The following is a 21,287-nucleotide window of genomic DNA, read 5'->3' as shown; positions in this document are numbered from 1 at the left end:
AGAAAAACGACGAAGCCCTGAACAGCACAAACATGTAGAAATTATAACCGCACAAAACGGTTTACTTATTTAGTTTCATTTTTATTCATCACTTTTTTTATGTGAGGGGTAATCGTCTTCCTTGCTTCATAATCTTTGTGAGCACAATAAGAACCGCCCACAATCCTCCCATAATCCCCTTCGTTACGCTGTAAATAAATACACACTGTACTGACGTCACGTCGAACATAGCTGTTCGTCGATCACTAGTCGTCTACGAGTGAGGTAAAGTGTCGAAGTTAGCTAGTCTACAACAGTTTTATTCGTCTTTTTTTCTGGGCTTATTCATTACAACGTCTACTCGTCGATAGGTTAACGAATAGTCGTTCCGTCGAAACGTGGGATTAAACTAAGATAGCTAGCAGGTCATCGTAATACATTCTTACAATGTCTGGACCAAATGGAGATCCTGACGTCTCCATTGATGATGGCATCATCGAGGACGGCGACGAATTAAATGACGAAGGTAACAGACATTTTAGTTTTTTTTTCTCCCAATCACCTAAGTGCGAGTGGCGACGCGTTCTGTCATTTCTCGCTTTAATGTTGCCGTGTTTTGTCCAACAATTTCCTTATTTGATGACACTGTATTTATTCATGTATATCATCCAGTAATTCCATTCATGCAAAAATCATTTCCAGGATTAAACTGTCCCCACTCCTCTTGAGCAGGTGTAAACTAATATAATTTAACATTCTTACTCCACAGAGTTTGCAGCAATCAACTCCATGCTGGACCAGATCAACTCGTACCTCGATGGCCTGGAGGAGAAAAACGACGCCCTCAACAGTAAAATGCACGAACTCCTTGAATCCAATCGGCAAGCCCGGTTGGAGTTCAGAGCCCAGCTGGAAGAGCAGCAGCCTGGGGACGATCGCTCCTCTTGGCAAGGCACAGACGAGGACCATGATAAAGACACAAGAGATACTTGTATCTGAACAGTGACACCAGTCAGTGTTATTGTCAGAAGAATCATTCCCAAAGCAAGAGACTTTTAGGAGTCTAATTGAAATGTCACAGAAAATTCTATCGATATGGTCACTCGTTCGCGATACTCCCCTTATATGTGACACCTCGTAATAAAACCCAGGCCACCTTCCCGTCTTGCTTGCAAACCTTGTCTGTAATTGATATAAATGTGGCAGATTTAAACGATAAAGTTTACTCTTCTCTCTTCATGCTGTCTATAAAAGTACAGGAACATACCACTGCAGGGAATTGTTGGGGCATTTTAATATAAATTAAAATGTCGTCCAAAAAATACATTTGAACTTTCAAGCATTTTAGAAAACATCATGTCTTGATTTCAGTTTTGTCAGTAGCAGAATAAAAATACAGTCTTGAGGAACAATGATTTGTTTTGAAATCGCATCATTCAGAGCTACAATACACAGTTTGAAGATCCTGACCAAAAAAAAGACAAAAGAAAATGGGGTAGGTAGGGGGGGTGCTAATCATGTGCTCGGTCACCATGGTCATGTCAAGTTTTGCGTCACGTGAGCAAGACTTAGTGGCTCCAAATAACCACAAATGAGGATGAAATGTTTCTGGAAGAGGAAGTGATGCGTTAAAAACTTCAGAGCAGAGTGCTACAAAAAAATGAAGCCAGAATAAACACAATGTGTTTGCTTGAAGAATCCGTGTGAAGCCTTTTTTTTTTTTGGTCCACCAATTACCAACATCACTCAAAATGTCCACAAGAACGCGACACCAAAATGCCATGAACAAACACCGATGGTCCAACATGACTGAAAACACCTGCCTTGACGGACAAGTTTCAAATGACAAAGATGTCTTGTCTGTTTTATGGCAAATACAGCTTTTGCTTTTTTCGTGAGAGGCTGGCTTCACAGTCTTACATTTGTGTTGTCACCCACACTTCAAAGAATGCTCTCAATCTCTCTTTGACTTCTCTGAGACGAAGTATTTCCGCTTTAAAATATACTGGAACCTCCAAAGTGGAATAAATGCATTTTGGTGACACTTTTTTTTTCTTCTCAAAGTTGCATTCATTTTAAGGATGTTACCAAATTGTGTCTGCGTCAGGATGCACTGTTGAAGGCCACGCTTCCCCCTGGAGGAAAATTTTCCACTTCCCTGGGTGACACTCGGCAACCTTGCAGCCACCAGGCGAGGCACTCTGTGAGGGACTGAGCATTGCAGTACAGAATGGGGCTGTTCCTCGGCTGGTTCCCAACGTACGCAACACACAGATTTAAAAATAAATAAATACAGGTACACCCCCTCCATGGTGACAACACACCAGAGGGGACTGAGATCAACGTGTGCGTGTGTACGTGTGGCTGTATCGTTTCAAACCCAGAAATGTATTTGCCCCATGTGTGAAAGACGGTTGATTCCCAAACTAAACTGAGGGTCTTTTATTCTTCAGCTCCTCTCAGAGTGGCCACTGATTCAAAGTTTTGGACACTGCTGTCGCCATCAGTCATTTTTCCTGAGTTGAGTGAGGGTGTAGCAATGACGAAGTGGTCATGTTGCATAAATGAGTCACGATGCTACGTCGCCGCGGCGCCAAATTCAAATCCGTTCATTTCCGCGGGCTAACAACAGCGCACACATTTCAACTTGAAAGCATGTCAGATTCATTTTGACAGTGGGGGGAGTAAATTATGAGGATAGGGCAAGAGACCACCGTTGAGCTTTGCAATTATTTTGGTAATTAGGGACTCAAAATTACGGAGCTGATGTCTCATTTGATTTTCTGATGTCACACGAGATGATGATTTGGCGCTTTGGTTGAACTACAAATTGTAAAGGGGGGCTGACGTTCCATATTGATAAACACTTAACTGCACATGTTCAGATCAATTTGAGGAACACCGCCTTAAAAATAAGTATGTCACTAATATATGTTCACAATTTTGTCTCATTGGGTTTGAGCTAATTTGTCTCACCTTGTCATAGTTCAACCCACCTTTCAGGTCATGTGTTCCGCCATCGAAATTGGAACCTATTGGAGAATTAAAGAAAAAAAAAAAGTCTCTCATCCATCCTTCAATGTCTGTTAGTGGCCCTCCCAGACCGGCGTCTGGTGCTTGGCTTCAGTGGAGCATTTTCGTCTTCTTCTTTTTCTTTGTTGTTGTCGTCAGTGGAGGCTGGCAAATCTGAGGTGTCAGCGGGAAGCTCTGATGGAGCTTTCGACGCTTGACAAGTGCGAGGCTCCTCCACTTTGTCCTGGAGCTGGTTTTCTGTCCCGAACGTACTGCTGAGTCTTGAAACTGACCCTGCGGTACTGGAGGGGCAAATGTCTTCCAGAGAATCTGTGGGCGTTCCTGTTAAAGACCTGCGGTTGTCGTCGTCAGCGTTGGCGCACTTTCCGCCAAGTGATTCTTTGTGTCTCTGAAGACGGACGGCACAAAAGACAAAATGTAAATTTTCGCAACATCTTAACATGTCAAAAAGCCACAAGGATCAATAATTACGTTCGACCCTATGACCAGTTTAATTGACGCAGAAGAAATTCCAAAGGATTTGCTCCCACCAAAACAACTAAAGTTATCAACCAAGTGACATTCCCCCCACTCATTAAAGGGTGTCCTCAACTGATGTGCTCCAAAGAAAGACCACAGAGGTGTTAAAGTACCCAAAGATGACTGCTAATATATCTTACCTTGAGGTTGTCAAAGTGCTTGACGGAGTTGCAGTGTGTGTGTAAAGCCGACGAGTCAAAATGGTAGAACTTGTTGCAGAGTCGGCAGATGAAACCAGCCACTGGCACAAAGAAGCTGGACCCTGTGGAAGGAAAAACAAACAAACGTTGCGCACTTTTTTCCCCCACCATTTAAAACGGCTTCCACGCAACTTAATAACATGCCTGTTTGATGATGTTGGTCAAAAATACTCCAAAGAATTACATCACACCTTTCAGCCGGTTTTCAAGCCTGACTGCCTGTTTTAAAGGGGCGGTCGTGTCAAGGTGATGTCTTGTCATTTACGTGTGTGACAAATCAATTGTCTCTGCGGCTGTCGGTAAGAAAAAAAAAAAGTGCACCAAACAAGAACCCCTGGCACTTATTTGAGAACCACACCAACAATCAGTCATCCCTTGAGTTTAGCTAGCCCATGGAACCTTCTCGATGCACATTAAAACAATTAAGATGCTTCTTAATTCGGTTGTGTGAGAGCAATTTACGGGTCACTTTCGAAGTGTCAAGGAGCGAAGGGCTGATAAGGTTCCATTTGAGGAAAAACTAGATCTGACCATAGAGTACGCAATGAACTTAACATTTTGTTTGAGTCAAATTAGACGAGAGGAGCGAATCGCGGCTCACCGTAGATGGTGTCGGGGTCATACTGCTCGTCACTCGTCATGTCCTTCAGAGTCACCTCTCTACATGAGCTCCATCCATCCTGCCACATAACGTCAATGCAAAGTTTACAGGAATTGATTTGAAATATTCATCATGAACAGTGAAAAAAAAAAAAAAAGTACCAGGTTCTCAAGAAAGTCTTCATCCGAGTCGAGCCTGTCATCCTCCTGCACCTTCTCTTCCTCAATCTCAAAGCCATCTATGTCCGGCAGCTTGGATAAAGTGTCAGAGCTCTCCTTTTCCTGAAGCTGGCGACAAACATTATATAAATTAGTTTGAAATTTTTATCCTAAAAAAAAAAAAAAAAAAAAATGCACCCCCCTCAAAGAAAAAAATAAATAAAAAATATATGAATGGACTAAATCAATTCATCATGCAGGCATCGCGAGAGTCTTTCCTATGGAATACCCTTGCATACTTTAATTAATCTTTGCCGGTGCTCCTGGGACTGCAAGTGTGCCACAAACAGCTTGGAGCTCCTGAAGTGCTTCTTGCAGAGGCCGCAGGACGACACAGCAGCTCTGCACGCACGCTGAAGACAGAAGGATAGGAGTCACTTGAAGAATAATTCATCTATTTATTCAAATGATGTTTTCAATGTGTTTCGATGAGGACTGGGTACTGAACTAAAAACATCAAGCACATTTGGAATGTGAAGCATTTTGTCAACCCGTTGTAAAATTACTCCCCAAAAAATTATGCCAGTTCACGCCACTAAACGGAAGCTCAAAGAAGCGGTCCTAAGGCCACAGTCTTACTAAGGCTTCTGGCAATCATCTGAAGCTCCAGAAGAAAGTTATAACACTCCAGGAGAAGATAATCATTAATCCTTGGATTTTTATTCAAGGCCTTTCCTCGTTTCATGATCAAAACCAACAGGAAAAGTTACTTTGTGCTCCTCTGTGTGTCGATGGTCCGCAATGCTGGTGGAGTAATGAGCGCAACATGTTGCGCACCAACGCTGCGTGTCAGCTTTTTTGTCTCTTTTGTGGGGGTGGGGAAAAAAGGCAGAAATTAGAGTATGCAAGACTCCCGAGACACAAATGAGCTTGTGTATATGTACCCATCTTTACTGGCCCCCTGCAGAGTCTCATGCAGCCGTGGCAGCAATGTGACCAGGCACGCGTTGCTCATGTGCTGAATCTCCATCATCCTCTGCTGGTGGGAAACACTGTTCATATGACTGCGGAAGTTCTAAAAAAAATTTTTAAAAAATGCACACGCACACAAAGAGATAGTTAAAGAAAGGCTAAAAGGTGAGCGAGTATTTATGACCTGATGTTTGACCTACTTCCTGACTGTGGCAAGTGATGGTGCAGAGGTAGCAGTAGAACTTGTTGGCCCCTTCTGCAGCATTGCCCTCCACCCGTTTGTTTGGTAGCTCATCATCCTCCAACACAGCAGCATGGCTCTCCTCAACTCCTGGACCCAGAGTAGAGTCGTCTTCTTGTAGGAGGAGGCAGTCTACGAACAGAAAGATAAATGTGACTTTGAAAAAGTATTTGATTTCATCCATGTGGTTTCAGTTAGTGCAGGGGTGTAATTTACCACCCATCTGGCTGTCTTCTGTGTTGCACTCTGTGTCGCCATCTGAATCGGCAGTAGGGAGAGCAGGATCCTCTTTAGGCTCCTCAGATCTGATTGAGCAGAAATGAGAAAAAAAAAAAAGTTGGAACTGCATTTAGAAAAAGTTGATACGAAAAAAAACGTCTGTTTTCCCGAAGTCCCGCAAAATGGAGGCATTTGGTCGCGACTATGTGCCCTTTCATTGTGCCGTCATCCTGTATTGTGTGACAATATCAACGGCAGTGTCTATAATCCCCGAGAGTTTTAAAAAGAATTTTTTTTTCGTATAATAAAATTGATTTTATTCACCAAAAAATGTTGACTTCATTTCGGTAAAATTACAAGGGTTTTTTCCACCCCCCCAGAAATTCATCACAGAAACGAGTGTCAAGATGTTCCTAAGCATACTTTGGGTCAGAATTTTACAATACCGCAATTACAATTTTTGTCCCACCCTTCCATCTTCTGCCTCTTCACCGTCGGTTCTTCAACCTGTTCCTCAGAGGACTGAGCAGATCCATCCACCCATTCCACAACGCCATCTGTCGATTACAGTAAAAGTAAATAGAAACAACGACTCAAAAGTGTTTTATCAAGATTTCTGTCGTTATAAAAGATAGTGATGTGCCGTTTTCAGAGAGGTGTTCATTAAACAATGTTTCTTATCATGGTTGTTATTCATGCATGACGCTCGCATTTTATGGGCAACAAGAACACATTTTCCTTTCACAACGAGCAATACATCCTGAATTAGATATCTACCTGTTTCAGTATCCCTGGCCTTGCTTACTGCTGCAATGTCAGCGGTACACCCGTCTGCTGTCTGCTGGCTGTCATTCTTCTTGTCCAGCTGGGGGAACAACAGCATACCACAAAGAAAAAATTAAGACGCGTTTATTTCACAATCGACAATTTTTATGAAGGCTGATGCTGTTATTACTGTTGTGGTGGTGGTAACAGAGGAGGCGGCGGTGGCCGCGCTCGTCGCAGTGGCTGCACTTGCGGTAATGGTGGCATTATTGTATAAGCGAGGGTGAGGGTGGAAGGCCCGAGCTGCAGCGGGGAAGCCCATGTGGTGGGACTTCATTGCCATACCAATTGGAACCGGCCCCAGTAGAGACCTGTTCGCCGCTGTGAAGAAATGACGGAACTGCTGTCCGGCCATCCCAAAGCCCCGCATGTTACCTAAGAGAATACAACACGATACGTGACATACAACATATGTATACGTTTAAGTGTAGGTGCTGTTGTTGTTTTTTCCTTAAATCTTCACCTTGCATTTGCTGCATCATTAAGGCTCCATGTAGCATGGGATTGGGGCTGATAATCGTGGTCTGGGTCGCCTGGCACAGGTTGACCATTCTGGGTGGAGGAGGCGTTGTATGTGGAGGCACAGGAATGGCTCTGGCAACAATAACAACAACAGTTAATTTCCATGACATGGAACTCATAAAATTCTAATTTTATTCTCAAAATTATTTCCCTTCATTGTATGACTTTGGTAAAAGTATTTCTCCTTCATCTGACTGTACAGTATTCTCAGTGACTACTTCCTTATATTTGGACTATTTTCATGTATGTTGCTCGAAGATTATCTCAACTCTATTTTATTCACAGAGCACTTTAAAAATATACAATATATATTTTCGTATAACACACATACAAATTTAAGCTTTGCTTTAGTGACCTAAAGTTCAGGCAACCACTTCACCCGAAGGCCTCATGCAAAGCCCCGGGGTCGCGTCGAAAGGCTCACCGCGATGCCTGGTGATGGTGATGGCCGACATGGTGAGCCGGAGTGGGCTGTGGCGGTGGAGGCGGCGGGGGCGGTGGAGGCGGCGGGGGTGGCTGCTGATGGAAAAGTTGTTGGAGCTGCCGCAGGTGCTGGTGGAACTGCTGCTGCTGTTGTTGTTGTTGGTGGGAGTGGGGGTTGAACATAACGAGCTCTCTTTGCCTTCCTTTTCGCCAAAAGCGTGTGGTCGTCAGAGCTTTTGAAAGGAAAAAGAGGCTTCATGCTAACTGGGCAACTTTCAATGACAGCCGCCGCGGGGACACAACAGGTCGCTTTCATAGGTCGCGATGACAACTAGCTAACGTTAGCAAGCGAGCTAATCACAAAGCGCTAAGTTGGATTTCCTTTACAACCTTAAGCTACGAAACAAAGGGCCTCTAACAAAAAGAGCAGACACACTCTCAATAAAAATGTAATGAAATGGCGACAAGGTAAAGAACGAACTAGAATAGCGCCGCTACTCGACAAAAAAAAAACAACAAAGCTAACATTGGACGTCGGTCAATGGCCGAATACAGTCAGTTAGCTTAGTCTAGCGTATAAACCGGCTACGCGCATGGTTCTACTCCTATATTTTGAAACTCTTCGATACGTCGTCACCACTTACCTCCCAAAAGCGACTCAATGCGACGGTGACTGTTAATTGTATCATCCAAAAGAGAATAGTACCGTCAATGCGACCTGAACACGGCTGCAACACACTGAACTACAAGAGTGTTCTCTGGCTCGGCGATGACTGCAATTTACCACCCTCTAGCGGTCGCCTCCAAAACGGAAATTTCCCCAGTCGCCCATTTGTGACATACTACTGTACTGTATTTTGCCATTTGGCCTCAAAAATATATTTTCACTTGGCCAATCGGTGTGAAGGGAACCATAAGATACTATATAAACTGATCCAACACGTTTTGCTTTATTTTAAATGCTAACAATAGGAAGGTATTCGTGTCGATGTAACTCGCAGTTCAGCACCATGGACAGATCTGTACAGATTTGTAAGGAAATTCTGCCATGACCAGAGTTGAACTGCAAGAATCCACAAATCCTTCAACATTTGCATTCTTCTGTCCTGTGCCTTGTCTTCCCATCGCCGTTTCAAGTCTTCTGTTATCGCCGCCGATCTTGGCATTAAAGTCACCTACAACCACGATGATTTTCTTGGTGGTCATTTTTGGGCAGTTACCTGAAAATTCTGGTGGGAAGCCGATTGGCCGTGTGAGTCATACGAAATAGTGACGTCACAGAAAAGTAAAACCATGATTGGTCAAATGACCATGTGATCGACACAAATGTATACGTAATTTAAAGTCCCGTAAAGATGTGAACATGATATGGAATCTTAATTATTGGATAATTAATCTTAGCTGTTTTGAACAATATGAAACGCAAGTGGAACCCAAGTTATGAGGCAAAAACATTTTTTCCATCATATTCCTTTATGTGAGAATTTTTATTACCTTCGGCAAGTGTAATTTCACTTCAAGCCCCAATCAGGGTCGAATCCAGCAGGTATGTGAGAATTTTTATTACCTTCGGCAAGTGTAATTCCGTCTTTCAAGCGAGGAGGAAAATAATGCATGAAGAAAATTGACTCGACTCTAACCTGTGAACCTCGAATTATTACGTTAGGGCGTGGTTTCAATTTCAAATAAACCCCAATCAGGGTCGAATCCAGCAGGTAAAAACGTATCAGCGTTACAGCTTACTTAGACTACACAGGCTACTTTAATGTGTTAATCCAACATTGTCCCCGAAGTTTGAAGACTGGCCTATTTGTAGAGTGCAAAATAAATTATTTAAATGTGTTTATCAATTTAGGGTCCACCCTACATTAAAAAAAAAACAATCAAATACGTGATTTCGGTCAACAAACGAGTGCTGCTGTGTTGCATTCAAGCTGTTTAAAGGCTGAAGTGGAATCATTCGTCTCACTGCAAAGCAAAGCTTTAAGCAGAGCAGTGTTGCCACCAAGCGGCGACTGTTATGAAGTGCATGCAGGGAGTTTTCCAGGGGAAACACAAGTCGAGCTCATCCTCGTCCTCATCCTCCCGCCCTCCTGCGGTGCTCGGTGGTGGAGAAGCGCATCGGGGACGGAGAACGCAACGCGGGGCTCGCTCGCAGCTCAGAACACAATTAAACGGGGGGGAAATCACGCTCAATACTTCCGTCGAGGACTATCCACCCGGCCGCAATGGGGAACCGGGGCATGGAGGATCTGATCCCCATGGTGAACCGCATGCAGGATGCCTTCTCCGCCATCGGCCAGAACGCCAACCTCGACCTGCCTCAGATCGCCGTGGTGGGCGGGCAGAGTGCGGGGAAGAGCTCGGTGTTGGAGAACTTCGTGGGCAAGTAAGCAGATTTCAAGCATTTACTCCATTTAACGCACCGTGCTGTAGTCCCCATGCCCCTCCTCCTCCGACTCCTCTTTCTCTCTACTCCATTTAAAGTGCTGCCACATCATTTATAAACACGTATTACCTCTGCATCCAGTACATATATCAGCATGTATTGTATTGTATTGTACACCAAGGGGATTATTATTTTGTAAAGTCTTGCCTAAATCCCTTGTGGCGTTCATGCCTCAGCTCACCTGCTGCAGGGTGCGTTCACAGAACATCACAGCCTGATAGAACCTGTCAGGGCGGTGTCGAGACCCGTGGTGCAAGCGAAGGCAAGTGGGCTCTATACGGCCCACCAGAACGGTTAATCTGGCCACAGTCGCTCATAATCAGCGGTTTCAATTTAAGCTACAACCGCGCTTGTGTCGTCTTTGCGGCAAGGCTACCATTTTGTTCTCCCCGTGCCATTTATTCATGACTAAGCAGAGTTGCATGTGTCAGTCGTGCACATAGATTCGCCTTGCAATGATTACAATGATGAAAAACCAGAGCGGGTTAGCCAGCGCTGATGTTTTATGCTGCATGATGACCTTGTAGCCATAGAGAAGAAATAGAGGGAGGAAGGGGGAGAGAGAGAGAGAGAGAGAGAGGGAAAGAGCGAGTCCACCTGAGCTTTGAGCCCTTCCGGCTCAGCCCTTCCATCTGGTTTATGAGCGAAGCTTAACCAGCAGCGCTCAGGCAACAACAACACAGCACCTTTATTGAAGGACATGCGTACATGTGTGCTGCGTGCGTTGTGAATACGTGACTGCATTCACTGCTGAAAGCAAGGGTCAGACTTCGTGTGCGATGCTTTAGCTTCAAGCTAGTGCAACGGCACCAACATTCAAAATGAATTTCATTTAACACGCACAAATGGATCCCCTCAAGCAGATCATTTTTAATTCTAACTGATTTACAGCGCGGTTAAATATGTCATTAGGTACCAACATGCCCTCCGTGTTGCCTCAGTGGGCATTGGTTTGGCAGCAGATTCCCACTGTGCACAACCACGTGGCCACAAGCGCTAATCCTCAATTTGGCCGGTAGAATCGGTGATACTGTTTACATCATCATGCTGCCTTGTGGGAAGGTCTGTGTTTAATTTGTAAGTACGACGACAAAATAAAAAACTTGTAGAGATCATTTGCAAAGTATTTAGCAGACAATCAATTCAGATTTGATTGAAGTGGAGACTTCAAGCTTTCATTGAAGAGAGTTCATTAAAAATGGAGGTACTACAGAACACTGCAATTTTTATAATACAGCAGCGCCTCCATTTTCAGGCCTGGAAACTATTTGGGCTGCAGATGAAACAATTTGTATCACCAAATTGAAAAGAGAAGAGTTCGTGATCCAACACCAAAAGAACAGAGCTCATGATGCAAAGCCAGGGCGGACCCCGCCCCTCACCAAAAGTGGGCCGAGGTAGGCTCCAGCTCATTCATGACCCTCACGAGGAAAAGCTCCGCTGAAAATGGATGGATGGATGAAGCTCAACATCTGAGTCACAATCTGATTGCTGATTGCCGGCATAAAAACGACAAAACCTTGTGGGCCCTGAGCGTACATGTGATCGTTGTGTCCGTTTCATCATTGTGCGGCACTTTCCTCTGTAGTCATGGCAACAGCTTCTGCCTAATTATGGCGCCAGTACCCAGGGGAGCTGCGATCACGCTGAGAGTTGAAGAGGAAAAATGTGAAACATTATTACTCGCCCATGCCAAGATTCCGAGTGTGTGTGCGTGTGCGTGTGTGTGTGTGTGTGTGTGTGCGTGTGTGCTGTCAGAATGACATTGTGTGTCCTCTCATCCTTCCGGCTTGACACCCCACCCCTTCTCCCCGGTGGCTCATTGTGGTGCATCGGATGTATGTTGTCAGTTTAAAACACAGTTGTTGCCTCGGTGTTTCATCACAAAGCCGTTTTATTCCTCACAGATGCAACTGCAACGTGAAGCGTTTTGGCAGTAAGGGGACACTCGGTTTGTTGGTTTTATTTTGGCTCCTGTCCGGACAAAGGCTTTTAACCCTCAATGCTGCGGCTTCCAGTCAAGCGCGATCAATAAGGCAAGCATAGGCGATAATGCGCAATAATGGCAGGGAGACGTCTCTGTTCGCAGGCAAGACAAAACATTTGATCCACCTGCACTTTTTCCGTGTCCAGTACAAGAGCTGTATCATAAATGTCTGCCCTTAATTATCAGTTTTGATTGGCGATAGCGTCAGAGGGGAAACCCATCCATCCATTTTCCGAACCGCTAAACCTCACAAGGGTCCATCCATTGTTTTAAATTGCACCGTCTTTTCTAAATCTGTCAACCAAAATGTTCGAAACACTCTCCGCTCCAATCGCAGCGCGTCAGGAATTCATTTGTACCGACGCCGAGCATTGTTACTGATCAATGAGAGTGACGCATTTTACGATACGTCTCCTGTATTCAATCTGTTCATGAGACCGGCGCAGTTGTTCCACTACGTGCCATAATTGAACCATCTCATCATTCAAATCGAATCTCTTAAAACGACGCGGAGAATAAACACAACGGGTTCAATTTGTCAGCAAATATTACAAAATGGAGTCAGCCCAATCACGTTTGTTCATGGCTTCTGTCTGCCGTTATTGATGCTTGCAAGAGACCTCACGTGGTAACTCACATTAATGACGTAGCCCGCCATCACTATTCCACCCCCGCCGCCCCCCCAACCTCAGAGATTACGTCTATGCAACGTAGCCTTAGCGTTCACATATTATGTAACGTAGCAAATGATCGCCCGAGGCATTATGACAAATGTAGCAGCTTCACTCCATTCTTCGCTCATTTTATTCGGCTCAAATAACCCATCAAGGGGAAGCGAGTGACCTTTGCGATAGAGAAGGATTGACTCGATTTCGTTCAAGTGGTTCATCGGTAGTAGATGATGGATTAAAGCTCCAGTCTGAACATTTTTACATTGATGTTGCTGTTTTCAAGTCTCAAATGGTGAAATCTAAAAACGTGGAGGAAAGTGTGCGACAGAGTGTGGGACAGAGGAGGAAAGCTACAGAGGATTAACGCTAATCTCGCTCCCTATCTTCCCTCGTGGGCTCAGCGTTGTAATCTGCGTATCCACCGTAGGGGCAACCTGCCTTTTCAGCGGCTTCGCATGCAGGAGTTCGGAGGCTTTGAAGCGCCTGCGATTTGCCAGTCACATCAATGCCAACGCATTGGCGACACCTGCACAATATTCAACAGGGTCTGAAGAAAAACGTTGCCTTTCGCAATCCCTAAATGCTTTGATGTGCTTTTACTCTGCCTACATTTACTCTTAAAGTGCAAAGACGTGACAAGTAGGCTATCCCAAGATGCCTTGTGTCACATCTACAAACATTCCAAAAGGGTCCGACAGCCTCAAGCCTGTTCTTAAAGAGCCTTCTTACAAGGCACAAAGAGTTTGTCTTGCAGTTTAACTGAGAGGACGGGTGAAGGAGAAGACCTGCACTTTAAACCGTCTGTTCTCCGTTAAAAGCCTTCCAAGCGGGAAGAGTGCTCGAAAAAATGTACTTCATTTGAATGGCTCCTGGCATATTCATCTGCAGCCAGTATGCGCAGACTGGCCAAGACATTAAGAACACGTGCAAATCTTAATGAGCTCCAAGACGAGAAGTCGATGGATGTTAGTGGCGGGGAGCGGGAGGGGGGAGGGTTGGGGTCCGACACATGTAATGATGCTGCACGTCAGTGAATTTGAATTGCCGCGTTCGCTGCTGGAAGTACACACACTCACATGCAGTTTGTGTTGCTGTTACATAATAGATGAAACCCTGCAGGAACACTGCAGTGCATTCACTAAAGTCACTTTTACCGGCACTCTTTACAAGCCTACATTGTTTTTGCATCATGACAAAATCAACATACCGTTTCGGTTTGGAATCTGCTCCAAAATGGACTTGTTCAAATATGTCAAAGAAATAACGTGAAAGTTGTAGATCACCATCTCACGTAGCATTGTTGTGTTCTAGGGATTTCCTTCCACGTGGCTCCGGCATCGTGACCCGTCGTCCTTTAGTTCTGCAGCTGATGAACTCTCCTACAGGTGAGAATAAATGCCATAGTGTCATATTAAAACTTTTAATAGGTATGGGGAAAAAAAAAAGACAAACCAAGCATAGATATTTAAAGAATGAATTCATCCCGATGACAGTGACAAATCAAGAGAAATGTGACTCCGTCGTAAGTAACAAAGCTCAGGATTAGCCAGGCTTGTTGTGCGATCGATTCATGGTAGCAAAATTGCAATAAGAAATCAAACAGGATGTCATTCTTTCGACGTGCCCCCTTCCGTGCGTGTTTCAGAGTACGCCGAGTTCCTCCACTGTAAGGGCAAAAAGTTTACGGACTTTGACGAGGTCCGTCAGGAGATCGAGGCTGAGACTGACCGGATGACAGGCGCCAACAAGGGCATCTCGCCCATTCCCATCAACCTGCGAGTGTATTCCCCTCACGGTGGGGCCCTCGATTTTCGACGGGAACTCATGCGGCGCTAGTCGAATATTTCGTTGAAACGTTTTCACCTTATCCTCCGGCAGTTCTCAACCTGACGCTGGTTGACCTGCCCGGCATGACCAAAGTGCCCGTGGGCGACCAGCCAGCCGACATCGAGACTCAGATCCGGGACATGCTGCAGCAGTTTGTCACCAAGGACAACTGCCTGATGCTCGCCGTTTCGCCGGCCAACTCGGATCTGGCCAACTCGGACGCTTTAAAGATTGCCAAAGAGGTTGACCCGCAGGGTAGGTTGCTTGATCACACACACAAAACTGCTTTTCATCCCTTCATTGGTCCATCCAATTTCTGGAGCGCTTGTCCTTACTCGGATGGTGGGTAACTGGAGCCTATCCTGGCTGACTGTGTGTGTTTGTGTGTGTGTGTGTGTGTGTGTGTGTGTGTGTGTGTGTGTGTGTGTGTGTGTGTGTGTGTCTAGGTATGAGGACCATCGGCGTTATTACCAAACTGGACCTCATGGATGAGGGCACGGATGCTAAGGACATCCTGGAGAATAAGCTGCTTCCACTCAGACGAGGTAGACACACACACACACACACACACACACACACACACACACACACACACACACACACACACACACACACACACACACACACACACACACACACACACACACACACAATTTTTCAGGACCTGTGACCCACTGATTCCCTCTTGTGGTGGCAAGAAAGTTCAGCACAAGCTTTCCAACCTCCGCAGGAGCCCTAAAAAGAAGTTAGATGAAAAAAGGAAACAGATAAAAAAAAAAAAAGGGGGGGGCGTGGAAATAAAATTGCGGTCTTGCAGTCTGCTGATGCTGTACTTTTCTTTTCCGCTTGCACTTTGGTTTGAACCCGCACATTTAATATTTTCCATAGTCGGTGTTATTTCTCTGTCTACCGCCACCTCCCCTTTCCCCTCGTGTGTCTGTCTGCTCGAGTTTACAAGGCCGCCGGCTGCATTAGTCGCAAAGCGCAAAGTCGCTTTTAACGGGGAAATGCATGAGGAATGTCAAGCGGAAGTGAAACAAGATCTGCCTGACTTGAACTCACCTGGCTGCTCTTCTAAAAATCTTTGGCAGCCACACGTTCGTCCACCTGTGATTTTATTTTATATTTTCGACTCATATAAATCACCTCCTTCATTCCTCATGGATTTGTGAAAGCCTTGAAACGGTTTGGAAGAAAAAAAAAAAAAACAACGTCTGGCCTGGCCGTCGCATCGGCAGCCTCTGCGAAGCCTCGAAGGAGAATTATTCTCGTCTGTTCTGTCAAGGGTACATTGGTGTGGTCAACCGGAGCCAAAAGGACATCGACGGAAAGAAAGATATCACCGCCGCCTTGGGTGCCGAGAGGAAGTTCTTTCTCTCCCACCCTGCCTACAGGCACCTGGCCGACCGCATGGGCACGGCCTACCTGCAGAAAATCCTAAACCAGGTCGGTCAAGGAGCAGAACACCTGACACGTCTTCAGGGTACCCTCCCATCCTAACTTTTAAACCGCGCAGCAACTCACCAACCACATCCGGGACACGCTGCCGGCTCTGCGGGCCAAGCTGCAAAGCCAGCTCCTCTCCATCGAGAAGGAGGTGGAAGAGTACAAGAACTTCAGGCCCGACGATCCGTCCCGCAAGACCAAGGCTCTGCTTCAGTGAGTCATCACGGGTTCAACTGTGAACAACAAAAGAAGAAAAAAAAAATCGTGATTACACAATAAACAGGAATGAATTATGTGCCGTAATATTCCCCTCCCTGGTCAGGGGAATGGTTCCATTGTGCCTCAGTTGGCATAAAGACAACATTAATTCCTTGGTCGACATTTTTATCCGATCTGCATATTTGTAGCGGTCATTTTTTGAGACAAATGTGTGACAAGACTGCAATGTGCGCGTGCAGGATGGTGCAGCAGTTTTCTGTGGACTTTGAGAAGTGCATCGAGGGCTCTGGGGACCAGATCGACACAGCCGAGCTATCCGGCGGCGCCAAGATCAACCGCATCTTCCATGAGCGCTTCCCCTTCGAGCTGGTCAAGGTTTGTCTGATTTTCAATTCGTTTTTGCGACCACGTCAAAGACCCGAAGCCCGACGACGCGGTGCGGCCTCCCTCTCAGATGGAGTTTGACGAGAAGGAGCTCCGCAAGGAGATCAGCTACGCCATCAAGAACATCCACGGCATCAGGCACGTTCGTCCTTCCGTTCACCTTTACGTCATATGAGCAGCGCACCCGCCGCCTCCCTCATAACCTTTTCTTTGACTCCATTAGCTCAGTCGCCTCCCGGGGGCTGGCAATTAACACTTTTCTCTCTCGTCCAACTTTTTCCTTTCTTGTCTGCGTGGCCGGTTCTGACGAGCAGAACTGGTCTCTTCACCCCGGACATGGCCTTTGAGACCATTGTGAAAAGGCAGATTGGGAAGATTAAAGAGCCTTGCACCAAATGTGTGGATATGGTCATGTCTGAGCTAGTCAATACGGTTAGGCAGTGTACCAAAAAGGTAAACAAAAGTAGTCAACGGTGGCTAGCAAACTTTCTTTTTTTTGTGTGTGTGTTCTCAAATCCCTTCGTCTGCAAAGACCCGTCGCTGTCACTTACGCTCCCCTTTTGTTTCGTGAACTTGTGCCGCTCGCTCCAGCCTCCTTGGGTTGTTTTGGACAGTGAGGGGCCTGGGGTGGGCTGCGGTGCACCTGCCTTGCCTTCTGCCGTCGCGTTTTGCTGGACAGGTTGTCCCGTGGCAGAGAGTAGTGCTGATGGGGATTTCAAAAACCAAAAAGGATGGAGGCTGAGTTGTTGTCAATGTATGGCTGCCAGGGAAGTTCATTTAGTGTTTTTTTTTTTTTTTTCGTACAGTGGAACCTGAAAGCTATACAAAGCATAAATATATTTGCCTCTATTGTTATATTAGACAGCAGTTATAGTGAATGTATTTTCACACATCCTGTTTTATAATATCAACAACATGGCCCTGAAATGGTTTATTTCCATTTCCATTTTGTCTTATGGACAAAACGATTCTAAACAACGAATTTTGAAGACTTTTTTCATGACCTTACTAACAGTGCACACATTTCCTAGTATGGAAAAGCGACGTAGCTGTAGAAAAAATATCCACGACCTCTCTTCTTGCTTTTAACTGGGAGCCACATTGGATGACCTCAGCGCCCAGACTTGTGCGCGTGCGTGTGTGTGTGTGTGCGCGCGCAAGACCGCAGCCGTGCACCTGTAGCATAAAAGAGCCGTGATGGTCGTTAAAAAAATATATATATATGTGTGTGTGGCCAAATTCCAACTCCACCGTGACAGCAGCCTTCCAAGAGCAAGCCTGGAGGCCTCTACGGGGATGCTCCGTGTTATTTTAGGGATATGGCGCGTGGAAAAGGGAGGGGTCAAGACAGGCAGTTTGCCCGGCTGCGGTCTCGCTCTTTCTCCCGTCTCGTCCCGAGGAGAGAAAAAAAAAAAAAAAAAAAAAACCCAACAAATGTCTCACTTTCATTTTGTTCCTTCTGTGCAGTTTGATCTTGCCACTCAACACTCCTCGTCTTTTTCGTCTGGGAAAACGTTGCCTCCCATCCATCCTTTTTCTACTCTCTTCCCTTCTGCTTCTTTTGCTTCTCCATTTCCTTCCCCGCCTCTTTTGTCGTTTCCCCGTGCCGCCCCTATCCCTGCAGGACGGGTCTGTTCACCCCGGACCTGGCATTTGAGGCAATAGTGAAAAAGCAGATCCAAAAACTGAAGGAGCCCACTCTGAAGTGTATAGACATGGTTGTCAATGAGCTCACCTTCACCATACAAAAGTGTAGTCAAAAGGTAAAAAAAAAAAAGAAAAATTAATAAAATGTTGTTATCTCTTGTAAAGTGTGCGGGTGGGGGCAGACCGATGGCTGGGCTTATTCGCCCGTTATTAACTTTAAGATATTTTGTTTTACAATTTAAAATGTGCCACAACTGAAGCATGAGGACACAGTGAAGAAATAATACAAAAAAAAAAGCTCATGTGGTAGCATGCTAACACGTTCTGAAGCTGCCAATGTCGGCATTTAACCAGTTTCACTATCAATGGCAGGTCGGATTTGCCGACTGAAAATTTTCAGAGAAGAAGAAGAAGAAGAACTCAACGGTTGTTTGTTTCACGTCTTATAAAATATTTGTTTTCTTCCTATACACGTATTTGTAACTGACATGTGGATACTATTCTGTCTTTTGTGGCTTGTATGGCGTGTATTTACACATGTCAACGTTGGAAACGGGAATCGCCAAGATTGAAGAAGCTATTCAACATCGTAGCATGCTAATCCTTTGCAGTTTTCGCGTAACGAATTCAATATCTGCCCAACCGCCGGCTGTAATCGGTCTCTCCTTCCTCAGGACTTTACCCGTGTGACCATTTAATACGTTCTGTTTGTTTTATGCGTCATTGTAGTCTTTCTTTTGATAGTTTACTCCCTTGATTTCAATTTCATCCGCATGTTAGGTCATTTTACTTCATATCTGGCCTTACCATGCTAAATCTCTACCTTTGACCCGCCTTGTCTTGGTGTTTGTCATTTTTTATGAACCTAACGTGGCCTAACAGTTCCACTCATTGACTAAGCGACGCCCTTCCACCATCTTGATTATTATTATTATTTTTTTTAAAGTTTCAAACTGCTTTTATTTGTCCTCCATCCCGTCATCTTGCCCAAGCGAGAGGGTGACCTCCTTTGGATTTCTCCTCTCTGTCACGCTGTTATTTTCGATTTTCACTTGCAGAGATTTACTGTTTCTTAAGACAGACTGTATTATGATATACAGTACTTGGGAAAATCCACAAAGGGGTCAGTTTGAAGTCGTCTGCATCACCCCCCCCCTCCCTCCGTCCCCTCCTCTTTGCTCCTTCCGCATTGCACATTTTGCATCTCTGCATGCGGTCTTGCTCGTGACTTGCTCGTTTTTTTTTTCTCCTCTTGACTTTATGTGGCACAAACCGATTTGCGCCGCTGCGTGTTGCAATGCGTCTTACCGATTGGCTACCTGCAAAAATGGACAATCCTGAAACGCTTAATGCTGACTAAAAGAAAAGGCTTGTGCTTTGTTTTGTCACAAAGATGTACGTGATGTTGATCGAGAAATCCAGGAAGATGGTTCAAAACTGAAACAGACTCTTGATGACTGGTTGCAAATTTTCAGATTTGCAAACTTTTTTAAATGTTATTTCACAATGACTGATTGACATGTTTTTTTTCTACTCAACGAAAAATGTCAGGTTAAAAGTGCATTGATTATTTTCATAAAATCCCATACCAATTGGACGTTGTTGGTTTGTGAGAGCGCAAAACCAGGAAGCCACCACTGGGAGGTGAAAAAGCGAACTCATCGTTCCCATTCAACTCTACTTCAAGATGCATTGTGACATGCAATTGAGAAAAAAAAAAAATTGTCATTTTTCCTTTAGTGTCTGTGTCTCGGTGGAGGCCTGCCAGTGCGTGTGTGTGCGTGTGTGTGTGTGTGTGTGTGTGTGTGTGTGTGCGTGTGTCATTGTGGCTTTGCAATGAGCTCATGGAAAAAAGCCCCTCAGTGTGCTGGGAAAGAGATGCTCCTCTGCCAGGAACAATGTTGATCTTGCATTTGTGTGGCAGTATCACAGACTTGGCACAATTCTTCTCTTGGCTTTCTAATTTGGTGATTTCTTCCTCGACGCATAAAATCTCCCAAAAAGTGGACCCCGCTAGCGCTAGCATCTGCGATAAGCATTTCTCTCAGCCCAGAACACTTTTTCTGTGTGCGTTGTTTTTATAGTGCTTGTAGTGGAACTTTGTGTTGTGGTTCATTGAGAGAAGTTTGTTTGTGTTTATGTTCGTGTGTGTGTGTGTGTGTGCACGCGCGCGCGCGCCACTGGCACATGCGTCCGACCCACTGTGCTGTGTGCTTGTAGCTGGCCCAGTACCCGATGCTGCGAGAAGAGATGGAGAGAATCGTCACTCAGCACATCAGAGACCGAGAGAGCCGCACCAAAGGCCAGGTAACGTTATTATGTTGTCATTATTAACATTCGAGACATTTCTTCTTCATTTCGCTGGACCACAAAATGAGTTGTTCAAAAAAATATGGACAGTGCGACATGAATCACGTTTAGTGATATTATCACTTTCCCAAGTGTTTTTTTTTACGACAATATGATCTTGTTAGGGCCATTTTGTCACAAAATAATTGATAGAATAATATACTGTATATAAAATAAAAATATTCTTAGATTACTTGCTCCAAAATGTTTTATTATTTTTGTAAATGTTAAATAATCACATTTCATGATTTTTTTTTCTTTCATTTATGTATACATTCTAAGCACAGCCTTACATCAAACGTGAAACGTTACCGTTGCTACTCCCAAAAGTAACAACAATGTTCGTCAGGTGCTCCTGCTGATCGACATCGAGTTGTCCTACATGAACACCAACCACGAAGACTTCATCGGCTTCGCCAAGTGAGTCCTCGGTGTCGTTTCGAGCGAGGTAGCCCGTCTTTGCGCCCGCGTGCTAATTTTGGTGCGTTGGATGCAGCGCCCAGCAGAGGATCAACCAGATGAACAAGAAGAAGGCGGCTGGCAATCAGGTGACTATATCCACCATTTTTTTTTTTTTTTTTTTTTTTAAATGGGTCGCTCCTGCCCCCGTGAACCC

At 45.0% G+C, this 21,287-nt stretch overlaps 3 protein-coding genes and 1 long non-coding RNA gene across 18 annotated transcripts in view; 2 read left to right on the top strand and 2 right to left on the bottom strand.

Annotated features, from left to right (window-relative positions):
* Positions 1-163: 163 nt before the first annotated feature.
* Positions 164-1,391, top strand: bbln (bublin coiled coil protein). Of its 2 annotated transcripts, XM_019879639.1 has the most exons (3): positions 164-264; positions 351-505; positions 749-1,391. In XM_019879639.1, the coding sequence occupies exons 2-3, from the start codon at positions 427-429 to the stop codon at positions 976-978; spliced, it is 309 nt and encodes a 102-aa protein (XP_019735198.1). In that variant the 5' UTR covers positions 164-264; positions 351-426; the 3' UTR covers positions 979-1,391. The 2 variants fall into 2 exon arrangements, with proteins under 2 accessions (XP_019735198.1, XP_019735197.1); XM_019879638.1 differs by having other exon boundaries at positions 173-505.
* Positions 1,392-1,513: 122 nt separating this feature from the next.
* ciz1a (cdkn1a interacting zinc finger protein 1a) lies at positions 1,514-8,481 on the bottom strand. 5 transcript variants are annotated; one of them, XR_002169405.1, is made up of 16 exons: positions 8,337-8,481; positions 7,694-7,925; positions 7,211-7,341; positions 6,869-7,122; positions 6,700-6,787; positions 6,392-6,479; positions 5,920-6,008; positions 5,663-5,835; positions 5,435-5,565; positions 5,261-5,354; positions 4,790-4,903; positions 4,494-4,619; positions 4,333-4,411; positions 3,672-3,793; positions 2,976-3,400; positions 1,514-2,180 (listed from the first exon to the last, which is right to left on the bottom strand). XR_002169405.1 is itself a non-coding variant. In XM_019879630.1 (15 exons), exons 2-15 carry the CDS (start codon positions 7,873-7,875, stop codon positions 3,056-3,058), a joined length of 2,016 nt encoding a protein of 671 aa, XP_019735189.1. In that variant the 5' UTR covers positions 7,876-7,925; positions 8,337-8,481; the 3' UTR covers positions 2,331-3,055. The 5 variants fall into 5 exon arrangements, 4 of the variants coding, with proteins under 4 accessions (XP_019735189.1, XP_019735190.1, XP_019735191.1 ...); XM_019879630.1 differs by lacking the exon at positions 1,514-2,180 and having other exon boundaries at positions 2,331-3,400; XM_019879631.1 differs by lacking the exon at positions 1,514-2,180 and having other exon boundaries at positions 2,331-3,400; positions 5,923-6,008.
* A 1,237-nt stretch (positions 8,482-9,718) lies between these two features.
* dnm1a (dynamin 1a) overlaps positions 9,719-21,287 on the top strand; it is a 36,257-nt gene continuing 24,688 nt past the window's right edge. For 5 of the 10 annotated variants that reach the window (XM_019879614.1, XM_019879611.1, XM_019879609.1 and 2 more), the window contains exons 1-13: positions 9,721-10,081; positions 14,111-14,184; positions 14,445-14,594; positions 14,678-14,881; positions 15,073-15,171; positions 15,912-16,072; positions 16,143-16,285; positions 16,531-16,666; positions 16,746-16,813; positions 16,990-17,128; positions 20,543-20,629; positions 21,021-21,091; positions 21,168-21,219. In XM_019879614.1, coding sequence (XP_019735173.1) covers positions 9,921-10,081; positions 14,111-14,184; positions 14,445-14,594; positions 14,678-14,881; positions 15,073-15,171; positions 15,912-16,072; positions 16,143-16,285; positions 16,531-16,666; positions 16,746-16,813; positions 16,990-17,128; positions 20,543-20,629; positions 21,021-21,091; positions 21,168-21,219 — 1,545 coding nt within the window. In that variant the 5' untranslated portion in view covers positions 9,721-9,920. Of the gene's footprint in view, positions 10,082-14,110; positions 14,185-14,444; positions 14,595-14,677; positions 14,882-15,072; positions 15,172-15,911; positions 16,073-16,142; positions 16,286-16,530; positions 16,667-16,745; positions 16,814-16,989; positions 17,129-18,299; positions 18,439-20,542; positions 20,630-21,020; positions 21,092-21,167; positions 21,220-21,287 lie in introns of all 10 variants that reach the window. The other 5 variants (XM_019879612.1, XM_019879606.1, XM_019879610.1 and 2 more) reach the window with 4 other exon arrangements.
* On the bottom strand, positions 14,085-18,303 carry LOC109521642 (uncharacterized). Its single transcript, XR_002169402.1, has 3 exons — positions 17,227-18,303; positions 16,151-16,305; positions 14,085-14,178 (listed from the first exon to the last, which is right to left on the bottom strand). It is a non-coding gene; the product is annotated as an uncharacterized LOC109521642 (long non-coding RNA).

The sequence above is a fragment of the Hippocampus comes genome, unplaced genomic scaffold (genome assembly GCF_001891065.2).
Source record: "Hippocampus comes isolate QL1 unplaced genomic scaffold, H_comes_QL1_v1.1 scaffold183, whole genome shotgun sequence".
Lineage (NCBI taxonomy): Eukaryota > Metazoa > Chordata > Actinopteri > Syngnathiformes > Syngnathidae > Hippocampus > Hippocampus comes.
This window is presented reverse-complemented; position numbering and strand designations above follow the sequence as displayed.